The sequence below is a fragment of the Coffea arabica genome, chromosome 4e (assembly GCF_036785885.1).
Source record: "Coffea arabica cultivar ET-39 chromosome 4e, Coffea Arabica ET-39 HiFi, whole genome shotgun sequence".
NCBI classification, from domain to species: domain Eukaryota; kingdom Viridiplantae; phylum Streptophyta; class Magnoliopsida; order Gentianales; family Rubiaceae; genus Coffea; species Coffea arabica.
The window spans coordinates 44,199,459-44,218,627 of NC_092317.1; the positions used below are offsets into that span (position 1 = coordinate 44,199,459).

General features: G+C 38.6%; 1 protein-coding gene and 1 pseudogene across 1 annotated transcript; one reads left to right on the top strand and one right to left on the bottom strand.

Moving 5' to 3' along the window:
* The first annotated feature begins 1,590 nt into the window (after positions 1–1,590).
* LOC113741694 (large ribosomal subunit protein uL2-like) lies at positions 1,591–2,897 on the top strand (annotated as a pseudogene).
* A 6,969-nt stretch (positions 2,898–9,866) lies between these two features.
* Positions 9,867–15,435, bottom strand: LOC113741047 (uncharacterized). The gene is made up of 5 exons (XM_072046651.1): positions 13,640–15,435; positions 11,576–13,347; positions 10,834–11,521; positions 10,390–10,746; positions 9,867–10,281 (listed from the first exon to the last, which is right to left on the bottom strand). The coding sequence occupies exons 1-5, from the start codon at positions 15,433–15,435 to the stop codon at positions 9,867–9,869; spliced, it is 5,028 nt and encodes a 1,675-aa protein (XP_071902752.1).
* Positions 15,436–19,169: the final 3,734 nt, after the last annotated feature.

Below are 19,169 nucleotides of genomic sequence, written 5' to 3' on the forward strand. Positions count from 1 at the left end.
AAACAAAATTATTAGTTTAAAACCCCTATATATATCTATTGAATAGCATGTGTATAACTATGATTAGCATGTTTAGATGAAATCTAATAGAGATAAATTACATGTTAACTGTTTAGGTAAAATCAAATAGATATATACATGGGTTTATAGAAAAAAAGCTATTCATACACATGATTAATGAGGGATGAAAAAATTCATTTTGAAAAATATGAGAGATGGAAAAATTCATTTTTTGAAATGTGAGGAACGAAACAAATTCATTTTGAAAAATATGAGAGATGGAAAAATTCATTTTTTGAAATGTGAGGAACGAAACAATTCATTTTGTAAAATGTTAGGGACGAAAAAATTCATTTTGTGAAATATGAGGGACTATGAATTAGATTATGTAAAAATTTGATTTGACAATTTTGCCCTTAAAAACTGATCACATGCAAGTCACGTAGTGGATTCCGGCAAAAAACTAGTCGGAAACCTAGGTAGGGATCAAATTTGGTTAATTTGAATTTGTAAGGGACGTAAAATTATACTGTGAGGGACGAAAAAAATCATTTTGTAAAATGTGAGGGACGTTTTGAACGATTTCCCTTGAAAGTAATACTAATTCTATAGTAAATTATATACTAATAGTGTTTTATAAGGAAACTAAGTAGTTAATTTGGTATAGGATACTTTTATAAAAAGAGATTAAAGAAAATAAATAAATTAGCTACTAATAATCATATTTTGGGAGGGGAGCAAGTGAAATAATTTTACAAAGGTTTTTCTAATGGTTGCCTAGTGGGCACTTGTCAAGACGCCTAAATATACATAACCTACCATGTGAATGTACATACTAACAATTATTAATCTACTTTGCATTTATCAACTTTCCTTATTTAACTTTATATTTTGAAACTATTAACACTTGAACTACACATTGGTATCTACTTTCATTAGTTTTTATGATCACAATTGCTAACTACAATAACTTGAAGTCTCCATGCACACATATACAAGAAATTTATGTAACAGTAACTATATTAAACTTGAGACTCGCTATGCAAAAGAGAACAAGCACATGACATATTAGTGGCATGAATAAATGAAATAAAAAAATAAAAAAGGCATCTCATTTCAATTAAGGATCTTAATGCCACTATTTAAAATTTAGAGACTACAATGATTGAAAAACAAAATATTAAGGATCAAAAGTGCAAATTCAAAATTATTAATTAACAGCAGTTTGATATTGATATTGAGCATGATCATTTTTGAATTTCCATTAGTTGTCCTAAATGTGCCTAAAATCATAAACTTTAGGGATCAAAATTTGCTTTAGTCGAAACATTAGGGACCAATTCAACACGCTGGCTAAATATCAGAGAACAAAACTATAATTCTCCCTTAAATGAATGTACAAGGAATTCTAAAATCTTGAGGAGAAAACATAAAAGTGATTCAGATTTGGACTAAGTAGAAAATTAATAACTAATATATAACACTTATATACATTATTTAAATTAATCCTTCTCGTGTTTAAGAACTAACATAAAAGTCTCAACCCATTATAAGAATAAGGAGTTTTTAAACTCCCCTCTGCTCCACCAACTTCTCCCTCAGCCGCCCCGTTCCCCTTCCCCTCAACCCGAACCCCCAAAATGGGTCGTGTGATCCGAGCTCAACGTAAGGGAGCAGGCTCCGTCTTCAAATCCCACACCCACCACCGCAAGAGCCCCGCCCGCTTCCGTTCTCTGGACTTTGGCGAGCGCAACGGCTACTTGAAAGGAGTCGTCACCGAAATCATTCACGACCCGGGTCGTGGTGCCCCGTTAGCCCGTGTCAGTTTCCGCCACCCTTTTCGTTACCAGCAACAGAAGGAGTTGTTCGTTGCCGAACGAAGGAATGTTTACTGGGCAATTTGTTTACTGCGGGAAAAAAGCTACTTTGATGGTCGGAAATGTTTTGCACCTCAGATCCATCCCTGAAGGAGCTGTGGTTTGCAACGTGGAGCATAAGATGGGTGACCGTGGTGTCTTTGCTAGAGCCTCTGGTGATTATGCTATCGTTATCAGTCACAACCATGGTTCGAAGACTCAGCCGAGACCGAGACGACTCGGCCTAGTCCGAGACGATACCGCGACCAAAACGTTCCGAGACACATGACAGGCTGAGGCGTCACCGTGAAGGGTTGAAACGGTCGAGACACAGAGTCATTTCGAATCATCCCGAATCAATTTGAATTTTTATTATTTTTACTAATTTTTAATTATTTTTAATTATCATATTTTTTACAAATGTTAGAATATTAAATATTTTAAAAATTTGTGTCTCACCGAAACCGCGATCGATATGTCAAAACCGATGTGGAACGTTCCGAGCCGCGACCGTGACCGCGACTTTAAACCATGGTCACAACCCCTGATAACGGAACCACTAGGATCAAGCTTCCATCTGGAGCTAAGAAGATTGTGCCCAGTGGGTGCCGTGCTATGATTGGTCAGGTTGCTGGAGGTGGACGTACTGAGAAGCCCCTTCTTAAGGCTGGTAATGCTTACCACAAGTACCGCATGAAGAGGAACTGCTGGCCTAAGGTTCGTGGTGTTGCTATTCCTGTGGAACATCCTCATGGTGATGGTAACCATCAACATATTGGTCATGCTAGCACAGTTCGCCGTGATGAACCACCTGGTCAAAAGGTTGGTCTTGTTGCCGCACGTAGGACTGGTCAAGCTCCGAGGTCAAGCTGCTGCTACAGCTGCCAAAGCTGATAAGGCTTAAGTGAATTAAAGGATGCAGAGATTTTATTTTTGTTATCATTTTACGTTATGTTGTGTTCTTGAGAGACTTGCCTATTCAGTTCAGATGTTGACATTGTCATTGCAAGAGTATAGCACTAAATTTTCGTTGGATCAAAATTCTGTCGCGCCCCATTTTTTTGCGATGGAAAAAGAAAGTGTTTATAAAAAATGTGATTTATTAATAATAAACGGAAAAGGACCAAGAATGGGACTTAAAAAAAATGCGACAATTTGGGTCCAAAATTTAGTCTAAAAGGGTTTTGAAGAAAAATTAGGAGTCGCCACTTGGTATCGAGTTTGGGTGTACCAAGTCACCCAAAAATATTTTTAACAAAATAAAATAAAATAAAACCCTTTTAGACAACTCCAGGTCTTTGAAAACAAGAGAAAATGAGTTCGGGAGTCACGGTTGAAGAAAGGGAAGGCAAAGGTTCAATCAACTCAAACCTAAGGCACCCTTTCAACCTAGTCTAAGCTAGTTGCGTGGTTTAGTCAAAATTTTCTTAATTTAACCCTTAATTTATCACATTTGAATGTTTTCTACATGGATGCAAATCTAAATTCATAAAAACATCGAAAGGAACAAATGTTCATTCAAGGGTTTAATTGAACCAATCGCATTAATTGCAAAGGCCAAAATAATTCCTTGAAGGTGTCACGAGTATGCAAATGATGAAATTAAAAGTAAAGAAAAGAAATTAAATTATATACATAGTTATAAGTGATCAAAGAAAAAGGAAATGCAGCATAATGGGTACGGGAGACAAAAACTCGTGACATAATTTTCTTATACAAGGATTAATGGGATATTTAAACTAAAGAGTTATAATCACCCATATCCATGTTCAAAAATAATTCTCCTAATATAAACAAGCAAATGAACTAACTTATTTCACAATTTCTTAAATGAAGTGCAATTCTAAATGATTTGATTAACACATATAGAGGGTAGGGGGTAGAGGATAATATAATAGAAAATATCATGCAAATGAGAAAATTCTAAAAAATAAAATATACATGGAAATGTAATGGATATCACACAAAAGATGAATCTAATGCATGAACAGTCTAAGGGTATAGCGTTGGACTAACCCATTTCTAAAAATACTTACTAGCGTTGGACTAGCAAGTAAGCGGAGGGAGAAGCCACAACTAGCGTTGGACTAGTGTGGTGACGTTATGCATTAACAATATATAGTGAAGCAAATAAAGCATAAATTAAAACAAATAAACACATAAGAGCACGTAACACATAACACGTAAGCATAATATCTATATGCCAAAGTCCTAAGAAAAGCGGATAAAACACATAACACATAAGCCACATAAACACACAACTTATCTATTACATCGGGGAGCGCCTGACTACAATCTAGGAGGGAAAAATATAATAAAACAAATCTAATTATCCTATCTATTACATTTTTGAGGTATTTAAATACCTCTCGAATCATTATAAAAATTAACTAAAACGTATATAAGAAAATTTGAATGAATATTTGAATCAAATAAATAAAGCATATAAAAATACATAAACACATAGGAACACATAGAAGCACATAAGAGCACGTAATTGACATTGAAATAATAAAAATAGGGGTACCTCCCGTTTGAAGTGGTGACTAAATGGAGTCAAATTGTCCTATTTATACTCACAATGAACAAAAGAATTATGGCACCACTTTAATTGAAAATAATAATAATAATAAAAGTACTAAATTCACACTAATATGTCAAACATAAAGAAATTTAAAACATCTAAAATTACAAGTTGAACATATTCAAAAGTAACATAATTAGTTAAAAAAGAAACAATCATAATAAAGAGAGCCAAAATTTGCTAAGGACTGAATTGCAAAAATTGAAAACTTTTGGGGGATAAAAATTATATTTTCCAAAGTTCAGGGGTCAAAATTAAATAAAAGATAAAATTCAAGGACCAAAATGAAATTAATTTAAGGACCGAGTTGAAAGGAATTTAAATGTTCTGGGCCGCAGTGAAAGTACTTGAAAGTACAGGGACTGATATGCGAAAACATTTTCTTATTCCTTAACAAATCAGGCCACTGGGCCATCATTTTATTTATTTCTGGGCTAAAAACTACCTAAGCCCAACCGAAATCCAAAGCAAAAGGAAAGAGCCAGTCCACTATTCTAACCTCAAGAATAAATCAACCAGCTGATGGGCCTTAACCCTTCAGCCCAGGACAAACCCAAATGAAAAAAAAAAAAACCTAACCCAAATCCAAGTAACCCAAACAAATAGCCAAATCCGATTCCCCTTTCATTTTACCAAAACCCAACAAACTAATAGTTGAACTAAAAAATGTTAAAGTTTAATTTCATTCCAAAATCCAGAATTAATTAACTAAAAGCACAATTAAAACATAAAAAAAAAGATTTAAGCTTGAAAGGGGTAAACATGATTGATTTGCAGAAGTTTTTGGGCTTTAGTGAAACAAGGAGAGACTTGAGGGGTTAAAGTGAAATTGGCTAAAATTTCCCATGCAAAGCTGCGTTCTTCTTCTCAAATTCAGAAGCTTTCTGCAACCTTGCTTCGCGTAGCATTTATGTCAGATGCAAGCAACCAAAATCCAGTCAAACATCAAACATTAAACATTCAAACTAAAACTACATGACTTGCAACTCTAATCATCAAAACTCAACCAAAATCTAAACTAAAGTGAACCATCCAAAAGATACAAAACAAGAATAGACGCAGCAAATTCTATGCAACAATTCTTCTGCAACCTTCTGGGTTTGCTGCAACATTCTTTCTTATTCCACCCACGTATGTTAATGCAATAAAAAAAAACTCAAGTAAAACCCACTAGTTTATCAATCTAAGACCAACAAAACTTCCACCCATTTAATTTACATAATCTTAAGCTATGGTGCACACTTTGAAAGATCAAACACGGAGGATTTAGTTTGAGGAAAAACAACAAACAGCAAATGGCTTTGGCTTTTGGAAGAGATCGGACCTAGAACCCCCAAGAAGCAAAAACTCTGTGGTTATAATATTAAAACTAACATCTAACCATCTCTAATACTCTTTTAGTAAATCTGTAGCCATCAAAACCCAAATCTTTGAAGCAATAAAGATCGCAAAAATGAAAAAACTAACAGATACATGTATCATCGAAGAAAATTCATGCAATGCTTCAACAAAATCTTATAAAAAATGTTAAATGGGCAAACTTAAGAGGTATTCGTTACCTGCAAGTAGTTGGGGACTGAATCAATGTGAGGAAAATTAGGAGCTTGTGCCTGGAATGTTGGACACGAAGCAGAAATTTTCTTTCGCCGCCCTCTCCAGTCTCTTGCTTCTTGTCCCTTTTATCTTGGATCCGTTGCTTTCCTTCCTCTTTTTTTTACCTATTCTCCCCCCCTTTATCTCGTCCAAGAGAAAGTGCCAATAATAGAAGCCAAAAGCTCCTTTTCCTTCTTCTTTTGCTTTTTCTTTTTGCCTTTTTCATTCCTTTTTCCATTCGTTACTGGAAATGTGTCTGCCAAAGCTTGGTCAAAGCAAAATTTGGTGGCCATCATGATATCTAAACATCATGATGGCCAACGCCACTTCCTCTTATCTTTTTTTCTTCTTTTTTTTTTTTTTTTTTTTTTTTAAGAAACAAACCTGGAAATACATATATATATAAATGTAAGAAAATAAATAATTCAATAAAAAGTATTCAAGAAAAACATTAAAATTTTAACAAAATTTTGGTGTCTACAGCTTGCCCCTCTTTGTCTAGAGTTTCAGGGAAATTCAAGACAAAGACGTAGACACCAAAATGCTTACCTATCTCTTCTAACTGCATCTGAGTTAAAACAAACAAACCAACACTTGGCTGAGATTATTGAATACAAGATACAACGAAATTACAAAACACGTGACCGAACTCATGTAGAGTTGCCTACGTATCCCACCATGGGAATCAGGTCAAACGTAGTTCAAAAACCAATGAATCACAATGAAATATGTGCATTGACCATCTGTGATCTTTGCAAAGTCTAAAAAGTCTGAGCTCTCAGAACTTCTAAACATGAAATACAAAAATGAATGATAAAGCACAATTATTAACCAAAACAGTCAAGAAAAGCAACTTGTCATAACTAGAAAAAGATGCGCGGAGGGACGCGGTTACGCTCCAAGAATGGGGATAGAAGGGTGCGCGGTGGACGCTGAGACTCACCAACAGGAAATTTAAATTGTCAAGAAGGGGAATAGAAGGGTGCGCGGTGGATGCTGAGACTCACCAACAGGAATTTAAATTGTCAAGAAGGGGAGGTAGAAGGGTGCGCGGTGGACGCTGAGACTCACCAACAGGAATTTAAATTGATGCGCGGAGGGACGCGATTACGCTCCAACAGAAAATTAAATTTGTTAAGAATGGGAGATAGAAGGGTGCGCGGTGGACGCTGAGACTCACCAACAGGAATTTAAATTTGTCAAGAAGGGGAGGTAGAAGGGTGCGCGGTGGACGCTGAGACTCACCAACAGGAATTTAAATTGATGCGCGGAGGGACGCGATTACGCTCCAACAGAAAATTAAATTTGTTAAGAATGGGAGATAGAAGGGTGCGCGGTGGACGCTGAGACTCACCAACAGGAATTTAAATTTGTCAAGAAGGGGAGGTAGAAGGGTGCGCGGTGGACGCTGAGACTCACCAACAGGAATTTAAATTGATGCGCGGAGGGACGCGATTACGCTCCAACAGAAAATGAAATTTGTTAAGAATGGGAGATAGAGGGGTACGCGGTGGACGCTGAGACTCACCAACAGGAAATTAAATTGATGCGTGGAGGGACGCGATTACGCTCCAACAGAAAATTAAATTTGTTAAGAATGGGAGATAGAAGGGTGCGCGGTGGACGCTGAGACTCACCAACAGGAATTTAAATTTGTCAAGAAGGGGAGGTAGAAGGGTGCGCGGTGGACGCTGAGACTCACCAACAGGAATTTAAATTGATGCGCGGAGGGACGCGATTACGCTCCAACAGAAAATTAAATTTGTTAAGAATGGGAGATAGAAGGGTGCGCGGTGGACGCTGAGACTCACCAACAGGAAATTAAATTGATGCGTGGAGGGACGCGATTACGCTCCAATCAGAAAATTAAATTTGTTAAGAATGGGAGATAGAAGGGTGCGCGGTGGACGCTGAGACTCACCAACAGGAATTTAAATTGATGCGCGGAGGGACGCGATTACGCTCCAACAGAAAATTAAATTTGTTAAGAATGGGAGATAGAAGGGTGCGTGGTGGATGCTGAGACTCACCAACAGGAATTTAAATTTGTCAAGAAGGGGAGGTAGAAGGGTGCGCGGTGGACGCTGAGACTCACCAACAGGAATTTAAATTGATGCGCGGAGGGACGCGATTACGCTCCAACAGAAAATTAAATTTGTTAAGAATGGGAGATAGAAGGGTGCGCGGTGGACGCTGAGACTCACCAACAGGAATTTAAATTGATTTTTGCCAAGAATCTAGGTAGTTCAAGAGAATGAAAATATACTCGAAACTTGGTGGACTTACAGTCTCCTCTTGATTTTTGAACTTTAAAAGAAAGAAAATTGTGATTTTTCTTTTCTTTCTTCGGAAATGCCCAGCGAAATTCGGAACTTAATCCTTCTACTGGTTGCCCCAGTGTGAATCATGCTCAAATGAACCAGTGTTGTGTCACATAATTTTTCCTGCAAAAAGGAGAAAAGGAAAAGAAACAACTATGACAAAAACGCTGCCACCACCATGTGATCCTTTTGCCTTGAGAACCATGTAAACATGAGTTTCGATATCAACCAATCGCTCCCTTAGGTTCAGCCGACAACCCTTCAAAACCTTTGCAACTGTCAAATGTCAATTGTCCGTACTTTAGTATCATAGGATCTTAAATTTCATGACTCTTTAGAGATAAATTATAGGGGATTGTCTTTTGAATGAGACCCAAAATATGAAAACTATAAACAATAAAATAAAATAAAAAAAAATAGTATTCATCATGCAATAATGCTAATATGAAATGAACAATGATACACAATAAATAAAAAAAATAGCAAATAGAATAGTAATACAAAATTGTTGAATTTTTGAATAAAGGCCCAAGGATCAAAATTCGGATTCGTATTTAGAGGATGGCCTTTGATGAGGAAAAATGCTCCATCTGACCCTTTCGTAGTCATCCATTTTGGAATTCATTGTCGGCAAAAGAACAACAGTATGAAAGAGACCCAAATCAACATAGTCACCAGCTTTCAGACCTCAACATCTTATTCTCTGTCGCTGATTCTCTTGTACTCCAAAACCCTACCTCAGCGCCCTTTTGGGTTTTCACTAAGGTTACCCCCACCCCTTTTTCTTATTTTTTCTTTTTCTTCTTGTTTTGTTTTTTTTTTTTTTTTCTTTTCTTGTCTTTTTCTTTTTTCTTTTTTTTTTCTCTTTCTTTTTTTTTTTTTAGAAGGTGCCCTTTCAGGTTTTCACCTAGAGACATAGATAAGATAAATTTAACCCCAACCGTATCACTGCAGTCATGCTCTGATAATGAGTAGCATCAGTGAGACAATCTTCTCTGACATGTTTCAGAAAAGTTTGTATTTACATCATTTGCTAGTTGATTAAGAAAATTTTTTTTTTTTTTTTTTTTTCAAAATACTGCAGAAGATGAAATTCGGCAAAGGAAAGGTTAAGGCTTGAAAGGATTGACAGCGGATCATATGATGGGTTTGCAATCATTTGAGATAGCATTCTGTCAAAGCTTACCCCGATCTAGGGTAAGAAAGAGATAAAATTTGCCCCAGTTTAATTCTGGCAGAGATAAAACTTACTCTTCCCCTTTTTTTTATATTTTCTTTTTTTTACTTTTCTTTTACTTTTTACTTTTTTTTTTTTTTTTTTTTCAAAGAAACAAAATTGCCCCGGTATAGGGGTTAGTGATCTTAAGGGACTGCCAAGCGAGAAAAAAAAAATGTGGTTATGAAAAGTCAAAAGGGAAAACAGATTAGGGATAAGACATCGAAATGGAACAATGAGAGGAAGTATGCCTTAAATCCGTCTCTTGCAGTATTTTTTAAAGAAAATTTTTATAATCAAATGAAAAACTTTTTGCACATGTCTGCATTGATTGGTTGGGGAAAAATTTGACCGTCCATTTCCATAAGGATAAGCGCTCCTCCGGATAGCACTTTCTTAACAATGAATGGTCCTTGCCAATTGGGAGCAAACTTCCCTTTAGCCTCATCTTGCATTGGAAGAATCCGTTTCAAAACCTTATCTCCAACTTCAAACAAACGGGGCTTAACCTTTTTGTTGTAAGCACGGGCCATTCGTTGCTGATAACATTGTCCATGACAGACGGCATTCAATCTCTTTTCATCAATTAGAGACAACTGCTCCTGACGTTCTCTAACCCATTCAGCTTCTTCTATCTGAGCTTCCATCAGAATGCGCAAGGAAGGAATTTCAACTTCTGCAGGCAGGACTGCTTCCATTCCATACATAAGAGAGAAAGGAGTTGCACCAGTAGAAGTTCTGATGGTAGTTCTGTACGCCATTAGTGCATAAGGCAGCTTCTCATGCCAATCCCGGTGTGCTTCAGTCATCTTACGAATAATCTTTTTCAAATTTTTATTTGCAGCTTCAACGGCTCCATTCATCTGAGGCCTGTAAATGGCCGAATTTCGATGTTTAATCTTGAACTGTTCACATAATCCATCCACCATATCATTATTGAGGTTCTTGGCATTATCAGTGATCAACGTCTCTGGTACCCCAAAACGACAGATGATATTATTTCTCAAGAAATCCGACACCACTTTCTTAGTCACATGCTTATAGGATGCGGCCTCAACCCACTTGGTGAAATATTCAATCGCCACTAAAATGAATCGATGCCCATTTGAAGCAGAAGGATCAATAGTTCCGATCACATCCATTCCCCAGATCGAACATGGCCATGGAGCAGTCATACTATGCAATTCTGTAGGAGGAGCACGTATAATATCACCATGCATTTGACACTTAACACATTTTCTAACAAAATCTACACAGTCATGCTCCATGGTAAGCCAAAAATATCCTGTTCTCATGATCTTCTTAGCCAGTAGATGCCCATTCATGTGTGGCCCACAAACCCCACTATGCACCTCTTTCATCATATAATCGGCTTCCTCTTCATTGATGCATCTCAGAAGGCCCAAATCAGATGTTTTCTTGTATAGCACTTCTCCATTCAAGAAGAATCTTGATGACATTCTGCGTAAGAAAATTTTTGCAACAGAATCAGTATCAGGAGGGTAGGATCCTGTTTTCATGAATTCCTTAATATCCTTGTACCAGGAGCGACCATCAGTGACCCTTTCTGTAACCAGACAATGCGCTGGCCTATTCTGAAGTTGAATCTGTATAGGTTCAATCACCAGCTCATCTGGATGTTGGATCATCGAAGACAGAGTAGCTAAAGCATCAGCAAAGGCATTACGAGTGCGGGGAATATGTCTGAGTTCCAAATTCCTGAATTTGCTGGCCAAACTAAGCAAGTTACAATGATACAACATAATTTTTGAATCCCGAGTTACCCACTGTTTAAGCGTCTGGTGCACAAGTAAATCTGAATCACTGAATGCTATCAGATCCTTGATCTCCATGTCCAATGCCATTTTCAATCCAAAAATACAAGCTTCATACTCAGCCATGTTGTTGGTACAAGGAAATCGTAATTTGGCAGTAGCAGGATAATGTTTCCCTTCAGGCGATACTAAAACTGCTCCAATTCCAGCTCCAAAAGAGTTTGACGCACCGTCAAAAAATAACCTCCATCCAGGATACTGCTCACTCATGTCCTCAACCGCTCCAACGAACAGGATTTCTTCATCAGGAAAGTAGGTATGCAATGGCTGATAATCATCATCTCTTGGATTTTCTGCCAAATGATCTGCTATAACTTGACCCTTGACTGCCTTTTGTGTTGTGAAGACAATATCGAATTCGGAAAGGATCATTTGCCACTTAGCCATACGTCCCGTGGGCATCGACTTTTCCAACAGGTATTTCAGAGGATCGGAACGGGAAATCAAGTAAGTGGTATAACCGAGCAAATAATGTCTCAACTTCTGAGCTGCCCATGCTAAAGCACAACAACTTCTCTCAAGGAAAGAATAGTTGGCCTCATATGCTGTAAATTTCTTGCTCAGATAGTAGATGGCTTGTTCCTTTCTCCCAGACTCGTCATGCTGTCCCAGAACGCATCCGACAGCCTCATCAAGAACAGACAAATACATAATCAGAGGTCTCCCTGGCTGAGGTGGCACTAAGACCGGAGGATTTAACAAATAATTCTTGATCTTATCAAAAGCCTGTTGACAATCTTCATTCCAATCCATTGACGCATTCTTTTTCAACAATTTGAACAAAGGCTCACAGGTAGAGGTTAACTGTCCAATGAATCGGCCAATGAAATTGATCTTTCCAAGAAAACTTTTCACATCTTTTTGACATTTTGGAATGGGCATATCTCGAATTGCTTTTATTTTCGCAGGATCTATCTCTATGCCCTTTTTGCTGACAATAAAACCCAATAACTTACCAGCCGGAGCTCCAAAAGCACATTTTGCAGGGTTCAACTTCAAATTATACTTCCTCAATCTTTCAAACAGCTTCTTTAAATCAACCAAATGGTCATCAACCTTCTTGGATTTAATTATGATATCATCCACATAAACCTCCATCTCCTTGTGAATCATGTCATGGAACAAAGTAGTCATGGTTCTCTGATAAGTGGCTCCAGCATTTTTCAGCCCGAAAGGCATCACTCGATAACAAAAGGTTCCCCATGGGGTGATAAAAGAGGTTTTCTCTCTGTCTTCTTCTGCCATTAAAATTTGATGATACCCAGCAAAACAATCACCAAAAGATTCAATTTCGTGTCCAGCAGTATTGTCCAAAAGAATATGAATGTTTGGCAAAGGAAAATCGTCTTTCGGACTGGCCTTATTCAAATCTCTGTAATCAACACATACTCGCACTTCACCAGATTTCTTAGGCACTGGCACAGGGTTCGATAGCCAGGTGGGATAATGAGACACCATGATTATCTTAGCATTGAGTTGCTTCACAACTTGTTCCTTTATCTTGAGACTCATTTCTGGTTTGAATTTACGCGGCTTCTGCTTTACAGGTAAAAAATTTGGATCAATTGGCAACCTGTGAACCACTATATCTGTAGAGATCCCTGGCATATCATCGTAGGACCATGCGAACACATCTTGAAATAGCATTAAGAATTCAATCATTTCCTCCTTCTGTTTCTTATTCAAATGAATGCTGACTTTAACCTCTTTAACCTCGGTCTTAGTGCCAATATTGATGATTTCTGTTTCTTCTAAGTTGGGTTTGGATTTCTCTTCATACTGTATTAAATCTCTGGAAACAGACTCAAATTCTTCCTCATTGTCGCTCTCGTTTTGAATTTCAGATTGCATGATTTCAAGCTCATGAGAGATATCGAGATTGCAGCCATCGAATTCCAAAATGGTGACATCCAAAGGGTCGAAGGGTTTTATTTGTGGCCATCTGAAAATGAAATAGAACATATGTAATAAATAAATAGAAAATACAAGAGAAATCGTCCATTTCATTAAATTCAAAATGCATTGAAACTTCACAAAAGGCCAAATACACAAACATGATTGCCATTTAAAAACATATCATCCATTCCAATCATTTTTCTTCAACAAAACAAACAATACAAACTGAAATGGGAATAAAACTTCAGAAATTAAAAGCAATTTATTTTAACAAAATCTCCAGACTATCGTGCAATCTAGATATGAATCTAGACAAAAGACAATCCCCTTAAATTTACCGAAATTCCCTTCGAGAGGGAAAATAATCAGCAGTCCAATTTTGAATGGCTCCCTCGATAATTGGCAAAAATTCTAAATTCTCTGATGGCTCCTCTTCATCAATTGCCCCGACAAATAATTGAGATAGGTCCACTTCAATTTCTTCCACAAAATTTTTTGTTTCTGGCATGATCACTTCTGATGGACGAGGAAAAGTGTGATATAGCGGCGGGATATTTAAGGCAGTTTGCTTGCCCTTCTTTTCAGCTTGTTTTCGAGCTTGCATTTCCTTTCTATCCTTAGCAGTCGGATGAAATCCCAATCCAAATGTATCCTTCTGCGTCGGGATCTCTATTGGCTCCAAAATTCCTTGTAATTCTCTCCCAAGACCTTTTCCTATTTCGTATCCGCCTCGGATCATCTCCCTCGCCATCATAATACTGGCCTCTGGCAAATCTGAATGAGTTAGAGACTTATCCCTGGATGCCCATCCCACAGAGACGATGTCAGCAACATGATGAGCTGAAATTGGATTCCTTTGTCTGTTTTCACCATTGAATTTTGCATCAACGATCATGGTACAGTCATCCTCAGCAAACACAGTAATGAGTTGATCATTCGCAATAAATCTCAATATTTGATGCAACGAAGATGGCACTGAATTGGAAGCATGTATCCAAGGTCTTCCAAGCAAAATATTGTAAACGCCGGAGAAGTCCATGACTTGGCAAGTAACTTGGAATTGAGCAGGGCCTATCTCCAATACCAGATCTACTTCACCCATAGATTCCCTTTTTGAACTATCAAATCCTCGAACCACAGTTGCAGATGGACGGAGTTTAATATCAAGAAATCCAAGCTTGGTGAGAGTGTTCCATGGACAGATATTCAACGCTGACCCATTATCCACTAAAACCCTCGGCAACAGCTTTCCATTGCAACGGACTGATATATACAAGGCTCTGTTATGCCCGATCCCCTCTACAGTCAGATCGTCATCAGAGAAGGCAATATGATTAGCAGCAAGTACATTCCCCACGATGTTAGAAAATTTATCCACCGGAATATCCTTAGGGACTTGAGCTTCATTCAGAATTTTGAGCAATGCTTCTCTATGTAGCTCGGAGGTCAAGAGAAGATTCAGAAAAGAAATTTGAGTAGACATCCTATCCAATTGCTCCACTGTTTTGTACTCACTTCTCTTCAGCATCTTTAAAAAATCCACAGCTTCCTTTTCAGACACAAGAGGCTTGGGGGTTGAAGAATTATCCTTGGCTTTGAATTGAACGCCGATTTCGGAATTTTTCGCAACTTTTTCAAACCTGGCAATAGTAGGTACCTCCTCCTTCAAGCATTTTTTATCTCCAATCAACAGACTAGGTTCCTCGTAGTTCCATGGTATCTCTTGCAAGTTATTGACAGGCATTTGTTCTGGAAATTCGAGAATAACAGGCTCTGATACATCCCATTCAAAAGATGGCAGATCCAGAATAAAAGGAACTTTGTTAACCTCGGAAACTCCCCCTTCTGCTATGAATGGCTCCTCTTTTTCAAACACAAAAGATTTCAAATTTCCCTCGACATTATCCTTAGTCATGGACTTTTCAACAGGCGACAGTTTTCTCATTCTCGCATGATCAGCCTCCATCACGCCAAACACTTCAGTTTCATCTACAATGTACTGAGTGGGATCTACACAATCTTCATCAGCGATGATAACTCCCACAGTGTTCCCATGCTCAGGTAAAGGATTCTTACTAACATTCGGTCCCTGCTCTCCCTTTCTTCTAAGAACGATGTCTCCAGAATCAATCATATCCTGGATCTTATGTTTTAGAGCCCAACAATTGCCAGTGGTATGGCCTGGACTTCCAGAATGGTAGGCACAGATTGCTTGTGGATCATAACTGTCAGGAGGACCTCTGGGATAGAGTTTGGGAGGAACAGTGCTAATTTTTCCCGCTGCTCTTAACTGCTCATACAATTGATCAATGGGTCGGCCCAAATTGGTGAAGGTTCGAAATTGCCTTTGATTTTGCACTTCCCTGGTTTGAAAAGGATTTTGAGAAGGGTTATTATTTTGTAGGGTTGGTCTGGGATAATAATTGGGACGGGAGTGATTTTGAAAGATAGGTTGTGGAGTCGGAGGTAATGGTGAGGTATTCAAATGACTTGGTCGGGAATGATGGAGTTGGGTAGTAGCGTGGTAGACTGGTTGAGCGTTGGTGTAATACTGGTAAGGAACAGAATAGATGGGATGGTTTTTGGGTCTAAAAGACGGGCCTTGATCCCATATAAAAGCAGTTTCTCCTTCTTTCTTCTTGAATTGGGACTTTTTCCCAATGTTGCTTTGATTCTGTAGAGCATCCAATTGCAACTTCAATGCCGATACATTAACAATCTTCCCTGCCTTGACAAACTCGTCGTATTCCTCCAACTTGTTAATAATAGCGGCAAATGAACTTCCAGTCATGCGAAAAATCTCTTCGAAGTAGGGTGGATCATGAGCCTTGATGAAAGTACGAACAATCTCCTCCTCAGTCATGGGTGGCTCCACTTTGGCAGCTAACTTTCTCCACCGCTTTGCATAGGTCTTGTGATCTTCCGATGGCTTTCTTTTTGTACCCTCCAGTGTTGTTCGTGTTGGTGCCAATTCACAATTAAACTCATACTGCTTCACAAAAGCTGTTGACAGATCTAACCAAGTTTTTACCTCTCCAGATTTCAAATTTGAATACCAATCTAGAGCGTCCCCCTCTAAACTTTCCGGAAATAGACGCATAGGCAAATTTTCATCATCCACTGGCTTACCTAACTTGTTGGCAAACATCTTAAGATGCGTCTTGGGATTTCCAGTTCCATCATATTTGCTGAATTTGGGAGTTTTGAATCCCAATGGTAGCTGAATATCTGGGAAAAGACACAATTCATCGTAATCCAACCCACTATGCCTGCTCAATCCTTGATTCTTTTTCATAAAATCATCGAATCGATCCAATCTTCTCAACAGATCTTTGTCAATAGGCACAGGTTGTTCTTCTACCGCCGCCTTCCCTTGAGCTGCAGTGTCCAACACAAAAGGTGCTGCAACGTGATGGTGAGGTTCCTGAGGGTTGGGGGGAACGTTCAGATTAGTTTGTGGATGGGTTTGAGGGATTTGGTTACTGGTTGGGTTAATCAGTATATAATTCGGATGCGTATAGGAAAGGTCTGAATTTAGTTGGGTAAAGGTATTTTCAAGGGGATTAGCGAAGGAAGGAAGGAAAGTTGTCTGGGCATTGGATGTGTGAGGTGGTTGATTGTCTTGTGCATGTGGGTGGGTATCGACAGGTTCTCGGTCATTTGGGACACCACCACCGCTATTGCTTGTTACCAACTGATCAATGACAAGCCTCTGTGCGGCCATTTCAACACTTAAGTCATTGAACTTGTCAAGTACCTCACTTAACTGAGCTCCCAATGCTGTGAAGTCCGGTGATGTAACCATAGCAGATCTTTCCGAAGCCTCAGGCATTGAACTCATGTTTACAGGCTGTCTCAAGGCTCTACTTCGAGACCTGGTGATGATGGGGCTTCTTTGGGTAGCAATTGTGAAAAATATCTGCAAGTGGGAAAAAGAAACTGATTTAGGAGTGGATCTTCTGTCAAATTGATGTAATTTATTCAAGAAAAAGAAAAAAGAAAAAAAAAATCATGAGTTAGTAGATATCTAAATAATTCGGATGCATGTCCTATGGGGGAACCCTTTTTGTGCCAAGGGTCGGCCTAATATGATGCAACACCTTCGGGGTAAAATCCCAATTTCAAACCTGTAAGTGAATGTAGAAATTCTCATTAACCACTGACAAGTTCAATCATTTTGTACAGCTTCATTGATGGTTCGATTGACCATTTTTACAAAATCCTCATGCCTTGCTAAACTAGTACGTTGAGACTCCTTAGACCTTCCTATACTAAGCTTCCGAATTCCTTCTCGAATTTTGTCAAATGCATCCAGGGCTCTCTCCAACTTTTCAGTTTTTCTTGTCTCCCACTTTAATTGCGCTCGAGCGTCTTCCAGGGCATGGTCGGCCACTATGAGTTGCAATTGATAATCCTCGAGTTCTTTCTTCAGCTTGTCTATCTGCTCTTCAGGGCTGACAGGAGCGGACTGTGACTTCTTTCGAGCTTGTTCAATTGTCAGTTTGATCCACTCATTATACTCTGAAATGACCTTAGGTTCCAATTTGTTCACTTGATCCAAGTGCAAGCTCTCTAAACTAAGAAGATTTCCCCAAGCTTCCAATACCATGCTCCGACTTTCAGCAACTGTGTTGAGTCTGATATTTTCAAGCCCTTGTATCATCGGAATTCTTTGCGGATACCCAAATTGCCTCATGACTCGTTGCGGAATATATGCGACCAATCCATTGGTGCCTGCTAGGGGGATAAAACTGTGTTGGGTAGTCGTGAAAACCGGATCCCTAACTTTTGTCCAATCCAAAACCCATTGTATTTTCTCAGGTGTCAAGTTATCGAACTCTTGAATAAACTGAGTCGGAGATGCAATTCGATAATACTTTTTGACCCTTTCTCGGTGTGATTCGATCCAATTCTCTGCGGGGAGACAAGATCCCAAAGGATTGAGCGTTCTCTTCGCTAGATGCTCCATTGCCCACATTTGGAGTATCAAATTTGACCCATAAAAGAAACCTCTTTTCTTTTGACATTCAGTAGCGGCCATGAAGATGTCGGCAATGATTACAGGCACCAAGGTAGGGGTCATTCCATTAATCCCTGAAAATAGGCTCTGAACCATGTTGATAGTGAAAAATGTGATCTTTCCATGCTTTTGCGGGAACAACAACAGATTGATCAAAGCTAATCCAAACGCTTGCACTCGCTTCTCTACCCATTGCTCCTTACTTATAAAAAAATCGGTTCGGTACTGTTCATAGGACCCTCTTTCTCCAAATCGTTCATACAGAAACTCTAACGGACACGATCTCGCATCCGGATGTTGGTTCATACTAACCTGCCTTAATCCCAAAAACCTATAAAACTGTTCCCTTGTTCCATTAGTTGGATATATCATAGGATAACCTTTCCCAGGTATCTGCAATAATCCTTCTATTTCTTCTAAAGTTGGTGTTAGTTCACATTCACCGAATCGAAAAATAGAACCTTCTGGATCCCAGTACTCAAGTAGAGCTTGAATGATTGCAACATTTGGAGTTATGCTTAGAAGACTCGGTAAATGTCCCACATATTTGAACAGTCTTTTCACCTCATGTGTCATATTATTTTTCCAGTCTGTTAGTTCCCGAGGTATCTGGTTCAGCATTCTGCACGGAGCCATCTGAGGAGGAATTTCACTCTTAGTACCTTACCTCGGGATTTTACCCCTTAGGCAATACAAAATCATAAACATGCAGGTCTCATTGGATTACATATCCGAGACAAAAGGTGACTTATTCCTACCGTGGGATTTCCTATGCGGCATTCCCTCTATGGTTAATGCATGATGACAATTTATTAAAGCATATTAAATATACAATGAAATAATTGAAA